Genomic DNA, 22,696 nt, shown 5'->3' on the forward strand with positions numbered 1-22,696 from the left:
TACCTTGTAAATAGTAATATGCAGCACCTGTTGTAAATATTCAAGAACTTATTTAAATTAATAAGAATTCATAATCATGAAATATATTGATTTTCATTTGTCCTTCAGTTTTTTTTACTGTTTGTCTTTATTAACAAACCTTCTCTTGTTGTATTTCCCTTCAAAGAAGTTGATAGAGTCCAGTCCATTTCTTCTGTTTTTTTTTATAGGATTTTATTTTTTTGTATAAAGTCCATTGCATTGTCCAATGTGTTAAAAATCTTCTTTCCTTCAGGAAGGTGAATCCTTATTTTTGCTGGAAACAAGATTTGTGCTTTAATATTGTTTTTCTTTAAGCTTTTAACAAGTGGCACACATGCTTTTCTCTGGGCATCACTAATGTAGGATAGTCGTTCTCAAATTTTATAGTATTTCCTTTAATTTTAACTGGATAATTAGTTCATGCAGCTTTTAAGACTAAATCCTGACTTGAAAAAAATCTTATGATCACTGACCTTGGTGAAGGTGTTTTTTTTTGTTTGTTTGTTTTTTAAGATGAGTTAGAAAGTGTTCTATATGACATTTCAATGTCAAAGGGAAAAGCTTCAGGCAGGTTCAAAGTTTTAGGCAGCCAGGTATTAATGAGCTGAATCATACTGTCTTCCTCTTCTTTTTCAGGAATCCTGTAAATCCTAATGTTATTCCTTCTAGATCTGTTCTCTAAGTCTTCTATTTTATCCCGGAACAAGTTGTTTTGTTTCAGAAGAAATTCAGTGCTAGTCTCACTTTCAAGTAATCTTCCATCAAAATCAGACATTGACTCTTCTATACTAGTGATTTGTGATGATTGTTGTTTAAGAGATTCACTCAGCAATTCAACTTGTTTTTTACATTCCTCTTTGAAGTTGTCCATGTTGCTTTCTAATTTATCTATCTTTTCAGCTAACTCACTGATGTTACATAGTATAGCCTGTATGTCTTTTTTTCATATCACTGTCCTGTACATTGGGCTTAGAGTGGCTAATTCTGAGACAAATTAGTTCTTCCTAGTTTTCTTGACAGGTAAAAAGCAATTAAAAGAGTTTCAAACTTGTTATTTTTTGTAGTAAATCTTTCAGCAGATGTTCAACTATAAATCCATCAAGTTTTGAAACATTCTATTTGAATTTTTTAGTAACAATCCCGTCACAGATGCTAAAATGAAGCAGAGCTAAAAAAACAGTGCTTTTAACTGCTAACCATCTTGACCACACCCCAAGAACTTATTTTAATGTCTACATACAGAAAGCAAATATTACCTTTTCTGCTGGCAGACGTGGGTGGGTGTGCTGACTGCCATGAAGGTGCATCAACCCATCTTAGCCGATAAGATTGCTAGGAACGTGTAACACTATCTGCTAGGATTGGTTTTTACAGCTTTATGCTACTCCATAAACTGAGTCCATGTTGTCTGGGAGGATTTCAAATAGTTTCTGTATGTTTTACATGACTGATTCAGATACACAAAAATGCTGCCCTGCCCCACATGACAGACACATTCATTCATAAAGATATTACTTAATCACAACTGACTGAGAATACACTAGCCTTACAACTTACCTAATAAGAATAGAATAAGTGCTTTTACTGGGGTAAACCCCCCCTGTATCCCCATATAAGGGGCTGAACTTATATAGACCAAAATCACAGCTTCATAACAGTGGGGAAAGGAAAATCTTTTCATTAAAGTGCACAGCAGTTATTTACAAACAGTGATCTTACACTGCCTAGTGATATGTTCTGATGCATGTAAAATGTTCTTTCTGCCATTAAACAAATGGCACTTGATTAGTAGATCCACTGAGTGAAAAGCAGCAGCAATTACTTCCAAATAATAATAAAAATTGCTCTGTTTACCCTTCCTGTCCTCCTGTGGTGTGTGGCAAATAAATGCTAGCTAAACTGCCTTTAAATCATAAATTATGTCATTCATTTGAACAGGCATGTCTTTGCTCACAGCCAGTGGGCAAGACGATTTTGATTGATAAGGCAGGTGAAAACTATGCCTGAGCTTTGTAAGCTAAGTCATTGTTTTAGTATTATTATTTTTTATTTTAAACTTTAGATTTTTCTGTAGTAATAATGTAGGGTGATATCATATCTCATCACTAATCGTTTTTATGAGTAGGCTGTTTGCTAATAGTCATCAGGCTTTCATTTTAGGGCATTTTTTTTTCTTTTTGACTGGCTGCTTTTGTGAAATTGTCTCAGTGTTATAAGATAGTGTGATTGGCGTGGCTTTATGAGTATTGATTGTGAATGTGGGTTGAATTAGAGATATATAAGGTGCATTTGTTTTAATGTTGCATGATGCTAATGATATTTAGGCATTTGGTAGGATGTAATACACATACAATTTATTTTAGATTTGTTTTATTGTTGTATGCCCTGGTTCACTTATATCTGCATATTAGAATATCAGTTAATATAATGAGCTTTGTTGTTTAGTGTAGTGTGTTTGCAGCTGCTATTGTGGAGTGCTAGGTATTTTTTCTGCTCTGTAAAAGTGATGGTTGGAAGGAGTCATTACCTGGGGCACTGAGGGCTGGGCTGCATATTTCAGCAGAGGAATGTGTGTAGTATTAGTCAAAAGACAGCAACATTGGGCATCATTATGGAAGATGTTGTGAGATGTTTACAATGAGAATGCTGGCAGTTGTTTCTAGAAGAAGTCTGATATGTGGTTATCTTGCAATATGAGGAAGTTTGTTTATTTTCATTCTTTACACTCTAGTGTCATGTGCTTTGTTTGGGGTGTCTATATATTTATATTATTTAATGACCAATGTACTGTGTTTTATTTGGTTCAGTTTCTTTAATTTATGCTTTCGCTTGCTGCTTTTTGTTTTATGGTGTGAGTGAGGTTTGTGTTGAGTTATAATTGTTTTTCGGAACTTTAATAGTGTATGCAGATCTTTCCTGATTTTGCTTGTCTTATGTATTCTTAATTGTTTCCTCGGCTTCATTTGTCATTTTGTGGGATCAGCACTGCTGCTTTTTTAACGTGTGTATATTTTAAGTTTTATATGTACATTTTACGTTTTGTATTTTATTGTATATACATACTGTAATTAGTTTTTTATTTTTGTAGATTATTGAATTTAAATATGTGTTATTTTCATTTCTTTGCCAGGATTATGTAACATTAGTGATTTATAGTACTTTTGAGTAATGTTTACTTGTGGTGGTAGTGGGGTTTATGTTTAGTTTGTTTTGGTTTATTTTTACTAGTTGCTATATGTGCATTTTTTGGAGGTGGAGTCTGATTACTGTCTTTTTAATACTTGGGATATCTATATGCTTTTGTTTATATTAGTAATGCTATATATTGTAATGCCACTTACCATTAATTTACATAAGACAATGATGTAGTTTTGTTACCCATGCAGGTCGGTGATCAGGTTTTGTGATTTAGGCAAAACAAGGATACATTTTTAATACCCTCTGCATTCATTTGTAAGTTTTTGTCACACAGGATGTCTATGCAGTGCACCGCATATCTTTAGCAGAGACTGGAGCCATAACACTCCCTCTCTATGTGTCTGTGTGCATGTGTGTGGTTATATGGCTGTGGGTGTGAGGGGGTGCATTTTATAAGTTATGCCTTACCCTGGTTTTCATAGAATGCTATGATATCAAGTGTTGGAATGTATTCTTGAATTCCATATATACCATCTCATCTGGTAGATCCACCTAGCGATACACACTTGGTCTGTACAAGGAGATAGCCAAGTAGTATAACAATTCTCAGTCTTCCCATGAAAAAAGACAGCAGACGTCTGGCCATTGAGACCCCCCTTTTCTGTTGCTTTTCATCTCTTGAAACCTAAGTGAACCTGGATGCCTTGGGCCTTTTGTAACATATTTTGTTTATTGACCAAAATTGTATGATAATTCTGTCATAACATCCACGGTAGCTTTTCAAATGTGTTGATGGTGTTTTTTCATCATGCCAGCTGCTTACAGACATGGAACTGCCATGGTCTGTTAAGCTTCACTTTTAACTGTGACAGCGCTGCTGAAAAGTACAATGGCAGGCATTAAGGAGAAAGCTGGACTTGTAAATTAAGCCATTTCAAGAAGGACAGCACTTACATTAATTACAAGAAAAGTCAGCTTCAGAGTCCTGAATGATACATATTCTGACAGCTGTACTGCTATCATTTCACAAAGCATCAAAGAATGGAGTGTTGATCACAAAGTCACATACGCAGGAAGGGACTGGCTGGCAAACTGAAGTTTTTATTTGTCATCTTATCCAGAAAATTAAATATGCTTGGATTTTTTTCCAGTTTGTGAAGATTAGGGGCTGGATACATAAAGGTACTGCTATGTGTACAAAGCCATGTGTATGTTTCAGTACCTTTATGCTATTCAGCAAGCACCCTTACACAGTGCTGCATGGTCAAGAAAGCACTCAGTCACCACCATGCCCACCATGCTGCAGTACTGAACATGCCAAAAGTCCATGTTCAAACTCTGAACAAGAATGTGTTGCTGGAGGGGACCACTAGACACCAGGGCTTAATTTTAAGGTGCCATAATGGTATCAACATTGAAATGAGGACCGGGGTTGGGGGGTGGGGGAATACACTAGACACTAGGGACTCATCTTTAAAGTCCTGTACCAGCACAGACATTACTACATCACCAGGGGGTGCAGGATACAGTGCCATACTGGCACTGATGTTACTATGGGGATTGGGGAGGGTGGTTAAACCACAAAACACCAGAGAGAAAGGTTCAAAGTGCTTTACTGGCACCAACATTACTACTGGAATTGGGGGCTGGGAGGGGTTACACTAAACACCAGGGAATTCTTTAAGTGCCATGATGGCATCGATGTTACAATGGGGATGCAATGGTTGGGGGATCCATGTGACAACAACAAAAAAAAAAGTGCCACAATGCACAGACCAGCATAATGGAGATTGGGAGCACCAGTGGACACACTGTAAAGTGTCATAATGACACCAGTGATAGTACAGGGATTGGAGAGTGGAGGGAACCACTGGACACCAGGGATAAGTGCTGTAATGGCACACACCTCATAAGAGTGATGAGGGTAGGGGGGACCACTAGACCACCAGGGATGATTCATTAAGGTGTCATAACAGCACCAACAGTATAAAGGGGATTGAGGGTAGAGGGATACACTAGACCCAGGTCCTAATACACAGATGCAGTAATGGCAGTAAAGTATTACAGGGGTGGGGGGAACCATCCAAGGGTCGGGACAAGTACAGAGACTGCATTTTGTTTTTGTATGTGCATGTGCGTACATGTTTGTGTACATGTGTATAAGAGTAACTGGAGGAAGGATTTCACTGCTTACACAAGCAGTAGGTTACTACTGCGATGTGCAGATCAGCCAAAATATGCACGTTGCAGCCAAAATATGCACGTTGCAGCAGTAACAACGGTTCAAGAAACATGCATATTAGTCAAGAATGAGGTTTTACCTCATCAAGGCTAACATGTTTCTGAATCTCAGGTGGACACATTGCTCTGGAAGGGCCTTTCTAACACTAGGGACTTTAATGAATACATTGGCAGGTGTTATTGCACAAAGGTAGTTTGAAGTGAAACTCAAAATATTTCCACAAATAGAACATTACATTAACTTTAATTAAAAATGTTTAGAATACGAGTTAGGGGAATTACTTTATGTACTGAGATTTAAATAAAAAATAATTATATTCAGAGAAATAAGTAGAACATTTTACAGAATGCAAATTCATTTTATCAATGTTAATAAATAAGTAAAAGAGAAAGTAAATAAATAAACATGTTGGTGTCACTTAGTTCCTGTAAAATAAATACATAAATATTTTACTTAACTTTTGTTACTATTTTTGCTTTTTAGTTTGAGTACTTGTCCTTAACTTGCAGGTATCTGTTTATTACAGGGAGCCTATGATCCTGTCTTGGTGATTCCTGTAACACGGGAACAGCTGAACCATTATCGTGCTGCTGCTGAAACTGCCCGAAGTGAACTGGCAGCACTGCAAGTGAAGCATCAGTGTATTCAGGCTGAGGTAAGTCATCCAGCAACCGCAGAACAAGTATGATAATGGCAAACAAGTCCCTAAAAATCAGCTAGAACAGAAGAAATCTCCTTCTTTTATGGCATGTCCTTCATGTACCGTAGCAAATAAAAAGATAGAAAGGAGCTGTTATTAGCAAGGCCTGAATTCAGCTAAAATGCAGTAGTGAAAATGCATGTCTGTATGAAGAACAAAGCAAGACACTCACAGAAGATATTTTTTATCATGAGCTAGACCATAAATTGTGATATCTTTAGTCAATTGGTGCTTCAACTCAGTGGGAGTCACCCACATCATCTTACTTATGACTAGAACTGACAAAGTCTTGGGTCACGAGAATATACTTGATTGTATTCATGCAAGCAATCTTGAAAAGTCTGCAATGTGTGGTGTTATGTCTCATGCCATCAGTAACAACTATCAACATGTATGGTGTACAGCCATTCAGGAATCAGCAATGAACAGAGGTACTGTTTTTCCAGGAATATGAACATATTCATCTTACTGGTATTAACTCTGCCTGAAATCCACTGACTAGTCACTTATTTTCTTTTTTTTAAACACCTTTATTGAATTATCAGTTGTGACACAGGCACATGTATATTTATATAAAAGTATTGAAACTGTATTAATAAGTTAAAATTAACAAACATTATGCTTTACATATATTGCTATATATCATATAACCTAAGGAACAATACAGGAGCCTAAACAAAAAACTCCACTCCCTGGAAGCTCTCATTACCCTAGAAAATGCTGATGTCTGGGCAGTCCCTGAGACGTGGTTTAAAGGCGCAGACATCACACCAACAGTGCAGGCTTATAATGCCATCTACACATTTAGGCCAGGTACTTCACATGCAGGGACTAAAGGTGGAGGTGTCTCTATTTGCATCAAAAATAAATATACTTCAAGGCTGGTCAGACAGGATGATGCACTTGAGCTGCTCCATGTTCAAATCACCATAGGTAAAATCCAACACCTCTTCCTTGCAAGCCGTAGGTCTCCCTCTATAACCCAGGAAACCCATACCATGTATTTAAACACTAACCATCCAACCCAATACCATATTCATGGGTGACTTTAATTACCTTGCTATTAACTATGAATCCTATACAACATCAAACATACATGCATAGAGATTCCTGGATTTTGTAAACACAAACTTCCTGGACCAGATAGTCAATACACCAACCAGTGGTGCAACCATACTGGATCTGGTCCTCACTAATATGGGAGAGTCCTGCACACTCCCTAGTGTAATGTCTTCCGTAGTAAGGGCAGACCACAGAATGGTCTCATTTGAAGTAAAAATAAAACCTGGACCCCCAGCTAAACTGAGAATATTCAGGAACTGTTCTAAGGCTAACCTCCTAATATTAAGTGGGAACCTGGCAAAATTACAAGCCCCTGTAAACCCAGAGAACACTTCTGCCTATGAAGAACTGTTGATAGAAACCCTGTACAAGCATATTAATAGCTGTACAGAGGCAGCTGCATCCACCAGGAAGAAGTGTAGAACTAACTCAAAAAACAAGCCCCCTGGTGGAATCACACAGTCAATCGGCTGTATAACAGGAGGAAGAAAATCATGACAAAAATTACAAGGTGCAACACCCAGCAGGATAAAAGCACTCTCTTTGAAATGTAGAACATCGACATTTGTGCTGTAACAGAGACCTGGTTCAAGGCAGCAGAAAGCACCCCTGCACTACCAGGCTATAACTCATTCCACACTTTTTGGCCCCAGAACTTGGAACAAAGCTCCAAAGGTGGTGGTGTTTCTATATTCATAAAGGATGAGCACACCTCCAGACTGGTAGCTCAACATAATGCATCTGAGATACTTTAGGTGCAGCTAATATTGGGTAAGACATCAATTTAGGTCGTAGCCTGCTATAGAGCCCCAACCATTTCCCAAGATTCACACTCCACGTTCCTAAGCACCCTGGAGAATATTAGGGTCCAACCTAACACTCTCATACTGAGCGACTTCAGCTACCCCTCCATTAACTGGGAAAACTACTCATGTACCAATACACTTGCCCAATGCTTTCGCTAATTCATTAATTCTAATGCCATGGGCCAGCTTGTTCTTACACCCACTAGAGGTAGCAACATCCTTGACCTGGTCATTACTAACATGGACAACTGTTGCTCTACACCAGTAGTCAACTCCTCCCTGGTTAGATCCGACCACAAACTAATCACCTAGGAAATCCACATCCCTCCCAACCCCCCCTCCCCCACAAAGGTAACCACCATGAAAAACAGAGGTGGCTAACCTCACGCCATCCATGCAAATGGGGAATAGTCGCATGACCGCCGAATCATACACCGATACACTGTACGAAGGGTAGATCATGCCTGCTCAACTTGTTGACTTCTTTGAGTCAGCCACCAGAGCTGTGGATGAAGGCAAGGTGATTCACACAGCCTGCCTTGATCTGGCCAAGGCCTTTGATACCATTTCCCACTCAGGAATCATAAAAAATCTCACTAAGCTAGGCATCAACCCTTATATCACTAGGTTGGTTACAAACTGGCTCACAGATAGAACCCACAGTGTGAAAGTAGCTGACTCCAAGTCAGACTGTTGACCAGTCACAAGTGGAGTCCCACAGGGTTCGGTCCTGGGTCCTCTCCTGTTTGGTATCTACTTCTTTGAAGTCCAGGCCAACATTAAGGGACTCGGGTTGACAAAGTTAGCAGACAATTGCAAGTTGTGAGCTATTATTAATTCCCCAAGCGATGCTGACATCCTACAGAAAAGCCTCAATGGGACCAACAACTGGTGTCAGAACCATGGCCTTAAGCTCAATGCCAAAAAAATGTGTCGTCATCCCCCTTGGGAAAAACCCGGTTCCCTTGAATTACCACATCGATGGTAGTCCAGTGAACACTGAAGGCATTATAAGAGATCTAGGAACACAGGTTGATAGCAACCTCTCTTTTGACCAGCACATTACCACTGTGGTCAGAAAGTCCTTCTATGTGGCACATCTCATTACTAAGGATTTTGCATCCAGGAAGAAAGAGGTCATTTTCTCCCTCTACTCTTCTCTCATTAGGCCAGTCATCGAGTGCAATGCCCCATTTGGCATGTACCTCACTAGACACCTGCAACAACTGGAGAGGCCACAAAAGTACCTCACAAAGAAGATCCTACACCTTAAACACTTGTCCTATATGGACAGACTCAAAAAACTCCTACTATTCTCTGTCTCATATCGCCTACTTAGAGGCGATCCCTGCATGACTTACAAAGCCATGTCTGACCAAGCGCTATTAGAAATGCTACATCTAAAGATATCCCAATCCCTCTGCACTACACACTCCAGAGACCTCAACATCATTACCACAATCAACAGAACAAGCTTGAGGGACAGGTTCATAACCCAGAGATTGCCCATGTTGTGGAATAGACTTCCCCATACATGTCAAGCAGAGCACCTCACTGGCCCTCTTCAAGAGAAATCTTGATGAGTGGACTGGGAAATAGAAAATTCACCTTGGGGATCACTCCAGTGGCTCTACTCGACAGAGGCACTAGGAACTAAGTCAGGTGGCACGATGCCAAGGTAATCCTATGGGCTGGGCTTGTAAATGCTCCAGAGCCATTAGCCTAGTGCACACATATGAACCTATGAACCTCATTAAACTAAACAAACAACTCGGTGGACAAATAAAGTCTACCAAAGCCAAATTTGAGCTAAGTTTGGCCTCCCAGGCCAAGGATTACCACAAAGCATTCTTTAGCTATGTTTGCAACCTCAAAGGCAGTACACAGTTGTGTGTAGAGCTCATTATAAATGGAGCCACCTATACTGAGCCAGAAGATATAGCAAACCTCCTGGCTGATAAATTCAGCTCCAACTTTACTCCTCTCTCCCCTCAACCTTCCCTCAGGAAATATCATCTAATATAACTCACACTAGTATCACTAGGGAACAGTTCCTTAATGCTGTCTCTGCCACCAAGAACACTGCATTAGTGGGCCCAGACAATATCCCAAGATGCCTTCTAAATAGAATGAAATATGACCTATCAGGACCTCTGGAATTACTATTTAACTGTCCTATGACCTATAGGGGCCTCTAGAATTACTATTTAATTGTAGCCTCCAAACATGCTTTGTTCCTCATGAATGGAGAAAGGCAACAGTCATCCCCCTGCACAAAGGTGGGCCATCTACAGACCCATAAGTATTACTAGTTTTATATGTAAAGGCATGAAAGAATTATCATGGAGATGATCAATAGAAATATAGTAAACCTCCAGACACTGGACCCAACCAAGTTTGGCTTTGTCAAGGGCAGATCATGCCTACTCAATCTGGTGGACTTCTTTGAGAAAGTCACAAAAGCAATGGATGAGGGCAAAATCATTCACACTACCTGCCTTGACCTGGCCAAGGCATTTGACACAATACCCCACTCGGGCATTGTTGACAAACTCAAGAGGTTAGGTACAAACCCATATGTCACCCAGTGGATAGTCAACTGGCTCACAAACAGGACCCAGGAAGTTAGAATTGGGGAGTCCACCTCTACAAGTGGAGTCCCTCAGAAATCAGTCCTTGGACTGCTCCTTTTTGGCATTTACTTCTCAGAAATCAAGGCCAACATCAGTGGAGTCTGGCTGACTAAATTTGCAGATGATTGCAAATTAGGAGCTGTTATTGAATCTCACACTGACACAAATGTTCTCCAGGAGGGAATGACACAGACAAACAACTGGTGTCAGAGTCATAGACTAAAACTATATGCCAAGAAATGCATAATAGTATCCTTTGGGAAGTCATCCATCCCTGGTAGCTATCATATTGACAACATACCCCACAGAGATGACCCAGTAGTCAGGGACTTAGGGACACACATAGATAGTAATCTAGCTTTTGATCATCACATGTCTACAGTGGTGAGGAAATCATTCTCTGTTGCGCAACTTATAAACAAAGGTATGGGATCTTAGTCCAAGAAGTCATTGCTCCATTGTATTCGGCATTCATCAGACCTATCACTGAGTACAATGCCCCATTTGGTATGTACCTAACAAGGCATATCCAACAACTTGAACGTCCACAGAGGTTCCTCACTAAAAGAATACAGGGCATAAGTAATATGTCCTATGTAGACCACCTCAAGGCCCTATCCATCTGTCTCCTACAGGCTTTTGAGGGGAGATCTATGCCTGGCAAACAGGGCATTGTCAGACCTCACTCTGATGGAGCTCTTGCATATCCACAAAACAAACAGTACCAGAATTACCACTTCTAAAGACTTAAACCTTACCTGTGATATATGTAGGACCTGCTGGAGCGATAGGTAAATATCCCAGAGACTACCTTGTCTATGGAACAGGCTCCCCATCCATGTGAATCAGAGTTCCTCCCTAATCCAATTCAAGTGCAACTTGGAAAATTGGATGTGAAACTGGAAATTCATCCCTGGTTTGGCAACTATGTCTCTGATGCAAAGAGGTAACCTGTAAATGGTTCATATCCCAGGCCCATGTTTACACTTATCAAGGCCCTTGTGGTTGTTAGCCTAGTAAAGACCTATAAACCTATGAACCTATAAATTATTGAATTCCACCCTCCCTCCTTTTTAAACAAGAAACATTTTTATTAAACCATCATTTATGACAAAAGCAATCATACATTTATATAAATGGAAACAATCCACATCACCACAATCCTAGCTGCAAGCATTTTAGATCACAAACCATACTGACACACTACCAGTTGCAAACATTTTACAGCACTTACAATCTACCCAATCATTTTAAGTCAAACATTACATAGCTCATTTATTTTCAAGCATCCCTTGGATGAGGCAGTTGCTTGCTTCAGGACCATTTTCTTAGTACTTTAAAGAGAGTAGTCTCACAGAGTGAGAAGCACATAGGTTCATAGCTTCATAGGATGATGCTAGGCTACTGGCCCAGAGGACCTTATAAGCCTTGCCAAGAATTTTGCCCATGTTTCGTCAAAGTCAGCACCTGTTTCCCCTGTCCAGCAGGGACAGAGGTGGGATCCCAGGGGTATATTTTCTGTTTCCCATCCCATACAGTTGTCCAGGTTCCTCTTAAAGAGGGCTAGAGAGGTACTCTGTTTGACATGGAGCGGGAGTCTATTCTACAGATGGGGGAGTCTTTGGGACACAAATCTATCCTGCCAACAAGTTCTATTAATGTTGCAGGCTACGTTAAAGCCTTGCATGCTGGTTGGGAGAGTGGAGTTTGTCTTACAGATGTACAGCAACTCCATCAAGGCTGGGTCAGAAATGGCCTTGTATGCCAGACACAGGTCACCTCTGAGCAGGCTGTATGAGGCTGAGTAGAAGGACAGGGCTTTTAGCCTATCTGTATAAGATAGGTGTTTGAGACACTGGATTTTCCTGGTCAGGCACCGCTGTGGTCTTTCCAACTGTTGCATGTGTTTGGCAAGGTACATGCTAAATGGGACATTGTACTCGATAATGGGTCTGTTAAGGGAGGAGTGCAGAGATGTTATAACCTCCTTGTTCCTGGATGAAATACCCTTATTTATGAGGTGAGCCATGTAGAAATCCTTTTGTACAACGGAGGCAATGTGGCAGTCACAAGTCAAGTTGCAATCAACCTGGGTGCCCAAGTCCCTCATGACTGATTGCATGCTTTGTATATTGTTTTTAATATGATAATTAGTGGGGATGATATTTTCCCCAAAGGGGATAATGATACATTTCTTGGCATCCAGTTTGAGGCCATGATTCTGGTACCAGTCATTAGTTTAGGTAAGGCCCTCTTGGAGGATGTTGACATCATTATGGAAATTTAATACAGTGCCCAGCTTGCAGTCATCTACAAACCTGGCCAGCCACAGACCACTGGTTTTGGCTTGCAGCTCAGAAAAGCATATCCCAAACAGTGGAGACCCCAAGACTAATCCCAGGGGTACACCACTCACTACAGGTCTACTACTAGAGGTGGCTTCCCCAACCTTGACTGAGTGGGTTCTATCAGTGAGCCAGTTAGCTACCCATCTGGCAACATATGGGTCGATGCTCAGCTGGTAGAGTTTGTCTCTTATGCCCGAGTGGGAAATAGTGTCAAAGGCTTTGGCTAGCTCAGGGTAGGTGGTGTGCACCGTCTTCCCCTCGTTCATGACTTTGGTGACTGTTTCAAAGAGGTTGATCAAGTTTAACAGGCATGATCTCCCTTTGACAAAACCAAACTGTGTGGGGTCAAGCTTTTGGAGGTTGCCAATGTCCTTGTTTATAAGGTCCATGATAAAGCGTTCCATGGCCTTGCAGATCAGGCTAGTTAGGCTGATGGGCCTATAACTGCCTGGGTCAGTGGATGCTCCAACCTTTGTGTAGAGGGGTGACAGTGGCTGTCCTCCATTCAGCTGGAATGAAGCCGGTGCTTAGTATTAGGTAAAGAACTTTTTTATGCTAAATTCATTCATTCATTCCTGGATTTGTTTTTTGTCTTGTCATAGCTCCACATTGATGGCCAACTGGCAACTATTACCTGTACAGTTTTTGGTAAAGGTCATAAGGACAAGTGCAATCACTCATTTAAATATAGACTTATTCAGAAACACTCTTTTTATAGTAGACATCGGTTAGGACTGTATTACCTGTCAGTATTTCAAGCTGCTTTGAAAGTAATGACGTAATGCATGTGCCGGAAAAATTGACATATGAGATGTCAGTAACTGATTTAATGTGTTCTCCTTGGTTGATATTGCATATCAGTTTAGTAGCTCCTTCATCATACATTTCTGTGTGTCATCAAAATTATTAACTAGTGATGATTACTGCAGTCCAGAAGATGAAGTGGCATACATGCTAGTTTCATGGGCAGGAGGGTGGGACTGGTATAATGGTTAAGGTGTTTACTTCACAAAAACAAGGTACAGGGTTTACTGCTGAACTCTCCCAGCTGGGGATCAACCTATACATTACCAGATGGGTAGCAAAGTGGCTCTCTGACAAAATGCACACTATCAAATTTAGAGTCCATCTCCACCAACAGACCAGTCACCACTGGGGCACCGCAGGGATCTGCACTTGGCCCCTCCCCCACTGTCTGGAATCCACTTCTCCCAAGTCCAGGCCAAGGTGGATGTTCCGTGGTTTACCAAGCTTGCAGATGACTGCAAATCAGGTGTAATCACAGAGTCCCCAAATGATGTTAACTTACTTCAAAAAGGGTTGACGCAAACAAAACTGCTGCCAAACTCATGGATTAAAACACAATGCCTCATTATCTCCTTTTGCAAAGCAGCCACCCCTACAAATTATGACATAGATAACACTCCTCTCTAAGCTCAAAAACTCAAATTCAGTGGAGTAAGACTTAGGAACACAGGTTGATAGCAACCTAAACTTAGATCATCATGTGTCCGTAGTGGAAAGAAAAGCATTCTACGAAACTGAAACCCGATAAAGGAGGGGGACTTGTTGTTATGGATAGTAATGATTATATTTCTAAAATGTTATTACTTCTTTTTTCTGATATTTATGATGAAGTTTCATTGAATGAATTGCCTATAGGCGGATTGATGTTATGTTGAATGATTTGGTTTTAGACAGTCAGATTAGCGTGCGTGAACTTCAGTATTTGAGTACAGAATCACAACTATTTTTGGCATCCCCAAGATCCACAAAAATATAGTGGACCCTCCTTTATGACCCATCATGGATGCCAAGGCCTCAAAAACCTTCCCCCGGCTAAATTTATTGACTTTCACCTTAAAGGGATCCTTGTAAAATTTAAACATCTGAACAAAAAACACAACAGTCCTGGATAAGGTGCCCCTTAGAAGCAAAGCGAAATTTCCAAAAAACACACAAAGGAGCAACACCACAGCAGATATTCGAGCACACTAGCAATTTAATTGATCCAGATTAAAAACAATGAGCGCTTTCACATTAAAAAACATTTCATCAGACTTTCAGTGCTGTGTTTTTTGGAAATTTAAACATCTACTGAAAGATTCTTGGGATTTTTTGTCCAAAGTGCCGAATAAATTTTATTCTGAGGATTTAATTTTTGTTACCATTGATGTACAGGATCTTTTTACAGTCATCCCCCCCCACGATGGTTTAGAGATGTTTTATGATTTTCTTTGTGCTAATTCTGGGTTAGAGCACAATATAATTTTGATGTTTAGGCCCCACATGGATATAATACTCAAATTTTAATATTCAATAATACTTGAAAATAATTTTATTACCTTTAAAAATCAGTTTTTTAGACAGAGGAGGGGTGTTGCGATGGGGGCTGCTTCTGTCTTTGCCAATATTGTTTTTTTACAATGGGAAATTAGTACTGTCTTTACATCAGAATTCTCAAAATACTGGTCTTTCTATGGGCGATACCTGGATGACATTATAATTTTTTTGGAATGGGACTAGGGGCCAGTTGGACTGATTTTCTGAATATTTGAATTCCAGTACTGAGTTTAAGTTTACCATGGAAACCAATTAGGAAAGGGTACATCATTTGGATATTTCTCTCATTAAAGATAGATCCAAAAAAAACTCTCCATTTTGTATAGGAAACCCACACATTCCAATTCCTTACTTCATTTTCAGAGTTGTCATCCCTTACATCAAAGTAGATCCCTGGTGAAAGGCCAATGTGTTTGTCTTGCCCATATGATCAATGATGATGATTCATTTTATGCTGAAAGTGATACTCTAAAAAATATTTTTATCAGGAGGGGGTACCCTAAGGAATTCCTTCATCCAATTTTTGATGAAGTAAATCATAAAAGACAAAGTGAGTATTTTTTTTTCTATTACTGGGTTTGTTGATAAGGGGGAAGTGTATACTTGCACTCATGATAATGGCCTGGGAATGAATACTATTGTTTAAAGTAATGCCTTGGTTTTGCACTTTAATTTATACTTTCAGGGTATTAAGAACATTATTTGCAGGAATTGGGCCATTTTTAAAATAGAACAAGATTACCTAAAGAAGGTAGGGTAAACCAGTGGTTGTGTATAGAAAGGATGCCTGTTTTAAGAAATATATTGAGAAAAGCCCACAAAGTTGTAATGAAGGGGTCATGAAAAAATGTGGCCATTGTTCACAATGCAGATGCATCTAGAACAGTACCAAAATTTTTACCAAAATGTATGGAACAATCAAATTAGTTCACAGATTTGATTGTCATAGCAGAGCCCTGGTTTATGTGGCCAAATGTCAAGGGTGTGATTATTTCTATATTGGAATAAACATTAACAGGTTTAGGAAAAGGATTTATCAACATGTGTATGACATTTTGAGACTTAATGAGACTAATGCCTTGGCAAAACACATCTTGAATAATCCTACCCGCAACTTCAAATTTATTGCTATTGACCAGGTTGACTTAGGACCTGGAGGGACCTGTTGACCTCTACCTAGAATACAAAGAGTTAAGGCAGCAATTCAAATGTAATGCCACAAAGTATCCAGAGAATAATGAGGTGGCTTCCATTTCTAGTGTCTTGAGATTGAAAGCTGATTTTTTCTTATAGCTCCTTGGATGTAAGCTTGCCACCCCTCCGTTTTTTTTCCGGACTATCAGGAAATCAAACTGATTCTCCGGTAGTTCGGAAAACACTGTACAAACTCCGGTATTCTGTTTCAAAAAGGAAACAGACTATCGGAGTTTGTAAATCGGCTGATTTACTATGCTTTTTTTACAGAAAAGCATAGTAAATCAGCCAAAAGCAGGGGGCGGGAATGAAAAAAGAGGGCGTTCCCGTTGAGTGATGCTGTCGTGACATCACAAAATAGGAGGTATGTTGGCGGGAGAGGGGGTTGGGGTGGGCGGGGTTACTGGTGATGCGAGGGGCGTGGCTTTGCTCCGGTTTTAGCCGTGAAGGAAGGTGGCAACCCTACTTGGATGGTATAGTTTTGCTTAATATTTAAAGATCGATTATTATTATTTATTTATGTCCAGGGTTTTTTTAGAAGGTTGCACAATTAATATTAATATTGTTCATCTTATTCTCATCATTAAGTTAGCATTTTTCACTCTGCATCAATATCGTTAACTTATTTTTTGATTCATTTTTATAGGCAATATATCAATGGGTTACAAAAGTTTTTAAAAATCAGCAAATAAAACATATTTCATATTTTTATGCATAAGTATTTTTTATAGTGTGTAATTTAGTTAGGGTATTATTAAATAGGTTTAGTATGGTGTGTCGTAGTATGGTATTCCCCTTTAACAAATTCATTGTTGTATTTAATTGATTTTAATTAAGTCAGTCATGTGGTCTTGGCCATATGTATGCATATACAAAGCAAGTTGCTTGATAGATTTGGAGTTGGCTGTGAAGAAGTCAGAAGCTGGCAACTGACGAAAGCGCTAAACATATTAATAATAAACAGCACTACTTTTTAGTCTTTCGCCTTTTTTGTTTTTATGAGTACATTATCTTTTTTATCTGACATTGTCAATTTTCATTTGTTCCTCAACAAGTGGGATAGAGTCCCCAGCTACTTGAATCCTAAGTGGACTCTAAGGAAGGATATTTCTCAGCGCCATTGAGCCAAAGGCTACTCTTTCCCTAAAAAACAGATCCAACTCATAATGGGTAATAACGCTATGAGGATTAGCCCAAGTTGCAGCAGCACAAGTATCATCCATGGAAGATCTGGATAAAAATACTGAAGTTGCCATGGATGTGGCTGAATGAGCTCTCAAAGGTTTTGGCAAAGATAAACCCAATTTGTTGTAGACAAAGGAAATGCAATCAGTTAGCCACTTGGCTAAAGTTACTTTGGTAACTGACTTGCCAAATTCTGATTCCAAAAACGGGATAAATAATTGATCTGATTTTCTGAATTGTCCTACTCTATGCAAATAGAAACATAACTGTTTGTGAATGTCCAATAAGTGTAACATGTAGTCTCCTTTGTTCAAGAAACTTGGCAAGTAAACTGAAAGATTGATGTTGGATTCTGATACCACCTTAGGAAGGAAGTATGGATGGGTTGGTTCATAATGATACCCTATCTTTATGAAAAATTAAATAAGGAGGCTTAGAAGATGAGGCTTGAAGTTCTGAGACTACTCTAGCAGAGGTTATGGCTGCTAAAAAGATAGTTTTCCTCATCTATATGAAAATTAGAAATGGCAGCTAGTTGTACTTTAATAGTTCAGGAGCTAGCCCCTTCATTAAAAATTGTAGCCCAAAACTCAAGAACTTCAGGTACTGGTGCTGAAAAAAGGTCAATGTCTTTCTGTTGTGTCCGAAAAACAAATCATTTCCATTTACTTCTGTAAATCTTCCTGGTGGAAGCTTTCTGAGAAGACAAAAGAATGTAATGGGCAGGGGAGGAAAGCCTGGGTTGTATAGCTATCAATGGAAGTGGAGAAACCATTAGGTCAACATTAGACCTAAAATGTCCATGTGAATCTTGACTGCTGGTGAAACAGGGAGTCTGGAACTGGATCCAGAATCCATGGGGGTGAATAAAATGTGGTCAAAGAAAGGGGAACCAAATCTAATGAGGCCAATATGGGGCAACGAGGATGACTTTGCTCTTCAATCAAGATACTTTCTGGAGAAACTTGGGGATTAGAGGGGATGGGGGTAAGCATAGAGGAGACTGTGGATTGAATTGTGGATGACAGCATATCTCTGTGATTCCTCCAGGGGGATCAGGGCAAAGAACCTGCTGCACTTGTTGAGGAGAGATGCAAAGAGGATGGCACAAGGTTGGCCCCACTGGTGAAATATCTTTTCTGCAACAATCATTTAGAGAGACCACTCATGAGGCACTAAAATGGACTTGCTCAACTTGTCTCCTGTCATGTTGGAGTTCCCTAGAATATGCATTGCTATCAAAAATTGATTGGATGAAATCACCCACTGCTACACACACAGCTTTTTGACACAAGGGGTAAAATCTGGTTCTTTGTTTGTCGATGTACTAGACCACTGACATATTGTCTGTCTGAATCCAACAGTCCCTCAAGGAAGAGAGTTTTGGAAGGCCTGCAATGCTAGGGGACCTGCACTCATTTCTAAGACACTGATATGCATGTTGACCACTTCAGGGGACCATGTGCCTTGGACTGTCTATCCCAAGAAATGCCCCCCCACCCATTTTGGGAAGTGTCCATAGTCACTATGTCCTTGGACAAAGGATGAATGAAGGGCTGTTCTTGTAATATCTGATCTGAGTGAATCCACCACAAGAGATAACTTTTGCATGCCTGAGTTATTCTGATCTGGGTGGACAAAGGATATTGCAGAACAGACCACTGAGCTGCTAAGGCCCATTGAAGAATTATCATATGGTATCTTCCTAATGGAACCAGAACTATCACAGCAGACACTGACCTTAAAATTTGGAGAATCAATTGAACTGATAGTGAAGAATTCTGGATTATCTTTATGACTTGAAATTGAACAGTCTGTATCCTTGATAAGGGAAGGAATGCTGATATATTGAACAAGGCTCCTATTAGCTCTAATACTTGAGATGGCTCTAGCTGGGATTTCTTGTGATTGATGGTAATTCCCAGGAGAGAGCACAGTTGATATATATAATCTCATACTTTTATTAAGCAGATGCCTGGTCAGAGTGGTTATGAGCCAGTTGTCCAAGTAAATAAATACCCAGAATCTCTGCAGTTTCAAGTGAATACCCTGTAGGCTGTGGTAAGACCAAAGGGCAGAGCTCCAAATTGGTAATGACTGGTTCCCTGTCAGAAGTATGGTTAACTTCTGGAACATCTGTTCATTTTTATGTGATAGTATGCATCTTGAAGATCTTTTGATCACATCTATTCATCCTGGTGTAGGAAAGGCAAAATGAACTGAACTGTAACTATCCACAACTTCATGTGCTTAACTGATTTGTTCAGAATGCTGAGATCCAAAATTGGTCTCCAGTCCCCTGTTTTTTCAGCACTAAAAATAAGCTTTAGTAGGTTCTGGATTCTTTCAGGTCTTGGGGGCCCTCCTGGATGACACTTTTTTCTAACAGCTTTTTTCTTTCTTTGATCCTTTTTTTCCTCTGACTAGGTGGAACATTGGGAATTTTGTTTATTGTTAAGGGGATGAATGGTATTGCATAACCTCTGGAAATAATCCTCTGCACCTATGTATCTTTTGTAATCTCTAGCCAGGCTCTCTGGTGCAGGGGCAGACAATCCCCAACTGCCTCCAGAGGTGGACAGTCGGGCCTCCTTTCAGCAGCGCTGGTAGGATCTGTCAGACAAAAAAGTGCCCCTAGATCTTTGATTCTGTGGGATTCTCTGCAGCACGAGTGGTGTCTTCTGTTAGAGTTCCCCCCTCTGCCCCTGGGGGAACAATCTCCATGTGGGTCATGGAGAGGACCATGGGACTTTCTGAACCACATTATTTGGCCACCTTGCTGATTCCTAGAGAAGGTTCTTTGAGGAGTTGAAAAACGTGTGTCCACTGCAAACAGGGTCTTACCATCTTGCTCACACCTGGACAGTGCGTCAAACATTGGAGCCAAACAAAGAACTTCAGTCAAAGGGAGCACTGACAAAGGAGGACTTGAAGGAATCAGCAAAATCACACAGGCTTATCTAGGCATGTCTTCTAATGGAAATGCCTGAACCCTGTGCCCTTGAGGTACCTTCAGCTGAAGAAGCTACTGCAAGTGTAAATACAAACAATGGTAATATTAACTTACACTAAAAAGTGTAGAAAGAGTACAAGAAGAATATATATAGAATACAACAAGAAAAGCTAGATATCTTTATCTACTTTTGCTCACAAACTAACAAAAAAGCTTGACAGCTAACAGCGACTACTGCAGTACACAAAAGCAGAAAATGAGATCTGAGGTCTGGAGTGGCACTAGGGCATTATGGGTAAGGAAGGAGCGTGAGAGTTTTTAGTATCCAAGAGATGTAAAAGCAACAGAGTCAGATCAGAGGATCAGATCCGAACCCACTTGTTGAATGAATAAAAATCTGTCAGTTTTCAACATTTTATTGAAACTTTTTCCAATAAGGTTTAGAATAATGGGAAAATACATTAGTTAGAAAAAAATTAATAAAAGAAATAAAACACTGAATAACATCCAACTATATACAATATTTGCACATTTTATACATACAGTATCAAAACACACCAATAAGAAATAAAGAATTAATGTACGAAACTCTCTCATAGAGGTACCTGATGTTTCTATATGAAGAGAAAACGGTTGTAAAAGATAGGTGGTGATAACCAAGAAGGCGACAGAAAGAATAACAAAGTAGCATGTGTAATATATTCCATTCCTCTAATGGTGTATGAGATTTGGAATTTAAAGGACAGGATGCTCTGAAGGCTTTATGGTGTTCAGTTATTAGACTGGTAAATTCAGACCAACAAACTGATTGCAAGTACCACCCATTTCTTAGTTATATAGAACAATATCACTGCAGACAAGATAAGTACTCGATTGAATGGGTTTAATATTTTTGGTTTTAAATGCGTTTAGTTATTTATTTATTTATTTCAAGTTTGATTACTGGGGAAGTCCACTGGCCCCAAATGTGCCCGTTTTCAGTGGAAGCCCGGGGAGAAAGGCTCCATAATACAGTAAGGATACAAAAGTATAAAAGGTACAGCATATAGTACAGTTTACAAATATGTACATTCAATATCAAGCATGCTCAACAAAGTTCATTTTGACATATCTAATGGTTGTACTGTGCAGATTCATTTGAACATACATTCTTACATTTGAAGTGTTGAAAACACTTTACATACACTCATTTAAAGTAAGTATGGAAACACTTTACATGCACTCATTTAAGATTCTATTTACAATATTTACAAAGTTGAAATTGTGTATTGAGTAGCTATTGGAGTTGCAGAGAGCTTGAGTCCACGCTAGGAAATAGTTTTGGGAGTTATAGAGAGGTTAGGAACCCAGGAGAAAAACCTCCTCGGGGCATTTATTTAAATAGAATTAGGTAGGGTGAAAGCAGGTGCATTTCAATTTAGAGGACAGGTATGTGAAAAGCTTGGTTTTGAAGTTTTCTGAGTTTGATATTGTCCTTAGTGTGGAAGGGAGAGAATTCCTTTTCTTGCCTAGTGAGAAAGAGAGGGGAAGTTGGTCAGCAGGTCATTTAGGTTTGTGGATAGTAATTAAGTTTTAGTGTTCATATCTGAAAGGTCTATTAGGGGTGTAGGGGGGAAGGATGTTTGTTAGAGCCGGACATTTATTTGGGTGAAATACAAGTCTGTGTGCTGTGGTAAGTTGGAGTAATCTAGGTAATTTGTGAGTTCTAGCCAGTTCAGAGATTGAAGGGTAAGGCAGTGATGGGTGGAATTTTTGGATCTGGTGGCAAATTTAGAGATCTTATTATAGCAGTTTTCTAATTTAGAGGTGATGGTAGAGGTCAGGTTAGTTAGAAGAGGGGCTCCATATAATAAGGATGGGAGAAGGTAAGTAGTAGCCAAAGTATGTCTAGTAGAGTTGGAGAGAAAGAGATTGTTCCTGTAAAGCATACCTAGCTTTTGGTGGGTTTTCTTTATATTTTGTGGAATATGGATATCAAACTTGAGGTATTCGTCAATAGTAATGCCAAGAAGTTTTGCGAAAGGGACCACCTCTATAGGTGAGTTGGATTGGCTAAGGACTTTGAATGCAT

The 22,696-nt window shown here is 39.6% G+C and overlaps 1 protein-coding gene across 1 annotated transcript in view; it reads left to right on the forward strand.

The window, feature by feature from the left end:
- Positions 1 to 22,696, forward strand: part of CCDC170 (coiled-coil domain containing 170) — a 724,401-nt gene that overhangs the window by 99,380 nt on the left and 602,325 nt on the right. Inside the window, exon 2 of the mRNA XM_044088859.1 lies at positions 5,928 to 6,056. Coding sequence (XP_043944794.1) covers positions 5,928 to 6,056 — 129 coding nt within the window. The remainder of the gene's footprint in view (positions 1 to 5,927; positions 6,057 to 22,696) is intronic.

Source organism: Protopterus annectens, chromosome 1.part0 (genome assembly GCF_019279795.1).
Source record: "Protopterus annectens isolate FY-2018-M chromosome 1.part0, PAN1.0, whole genome shotgun sequence".
In the NCBI taxonomy this organism is placed as follows: domain Eukaryota; kingdom Metazoa; phylum Chordata; order Ceratodontiformes; family Protopteridae; genus Protopterus; species Protopterus annectens.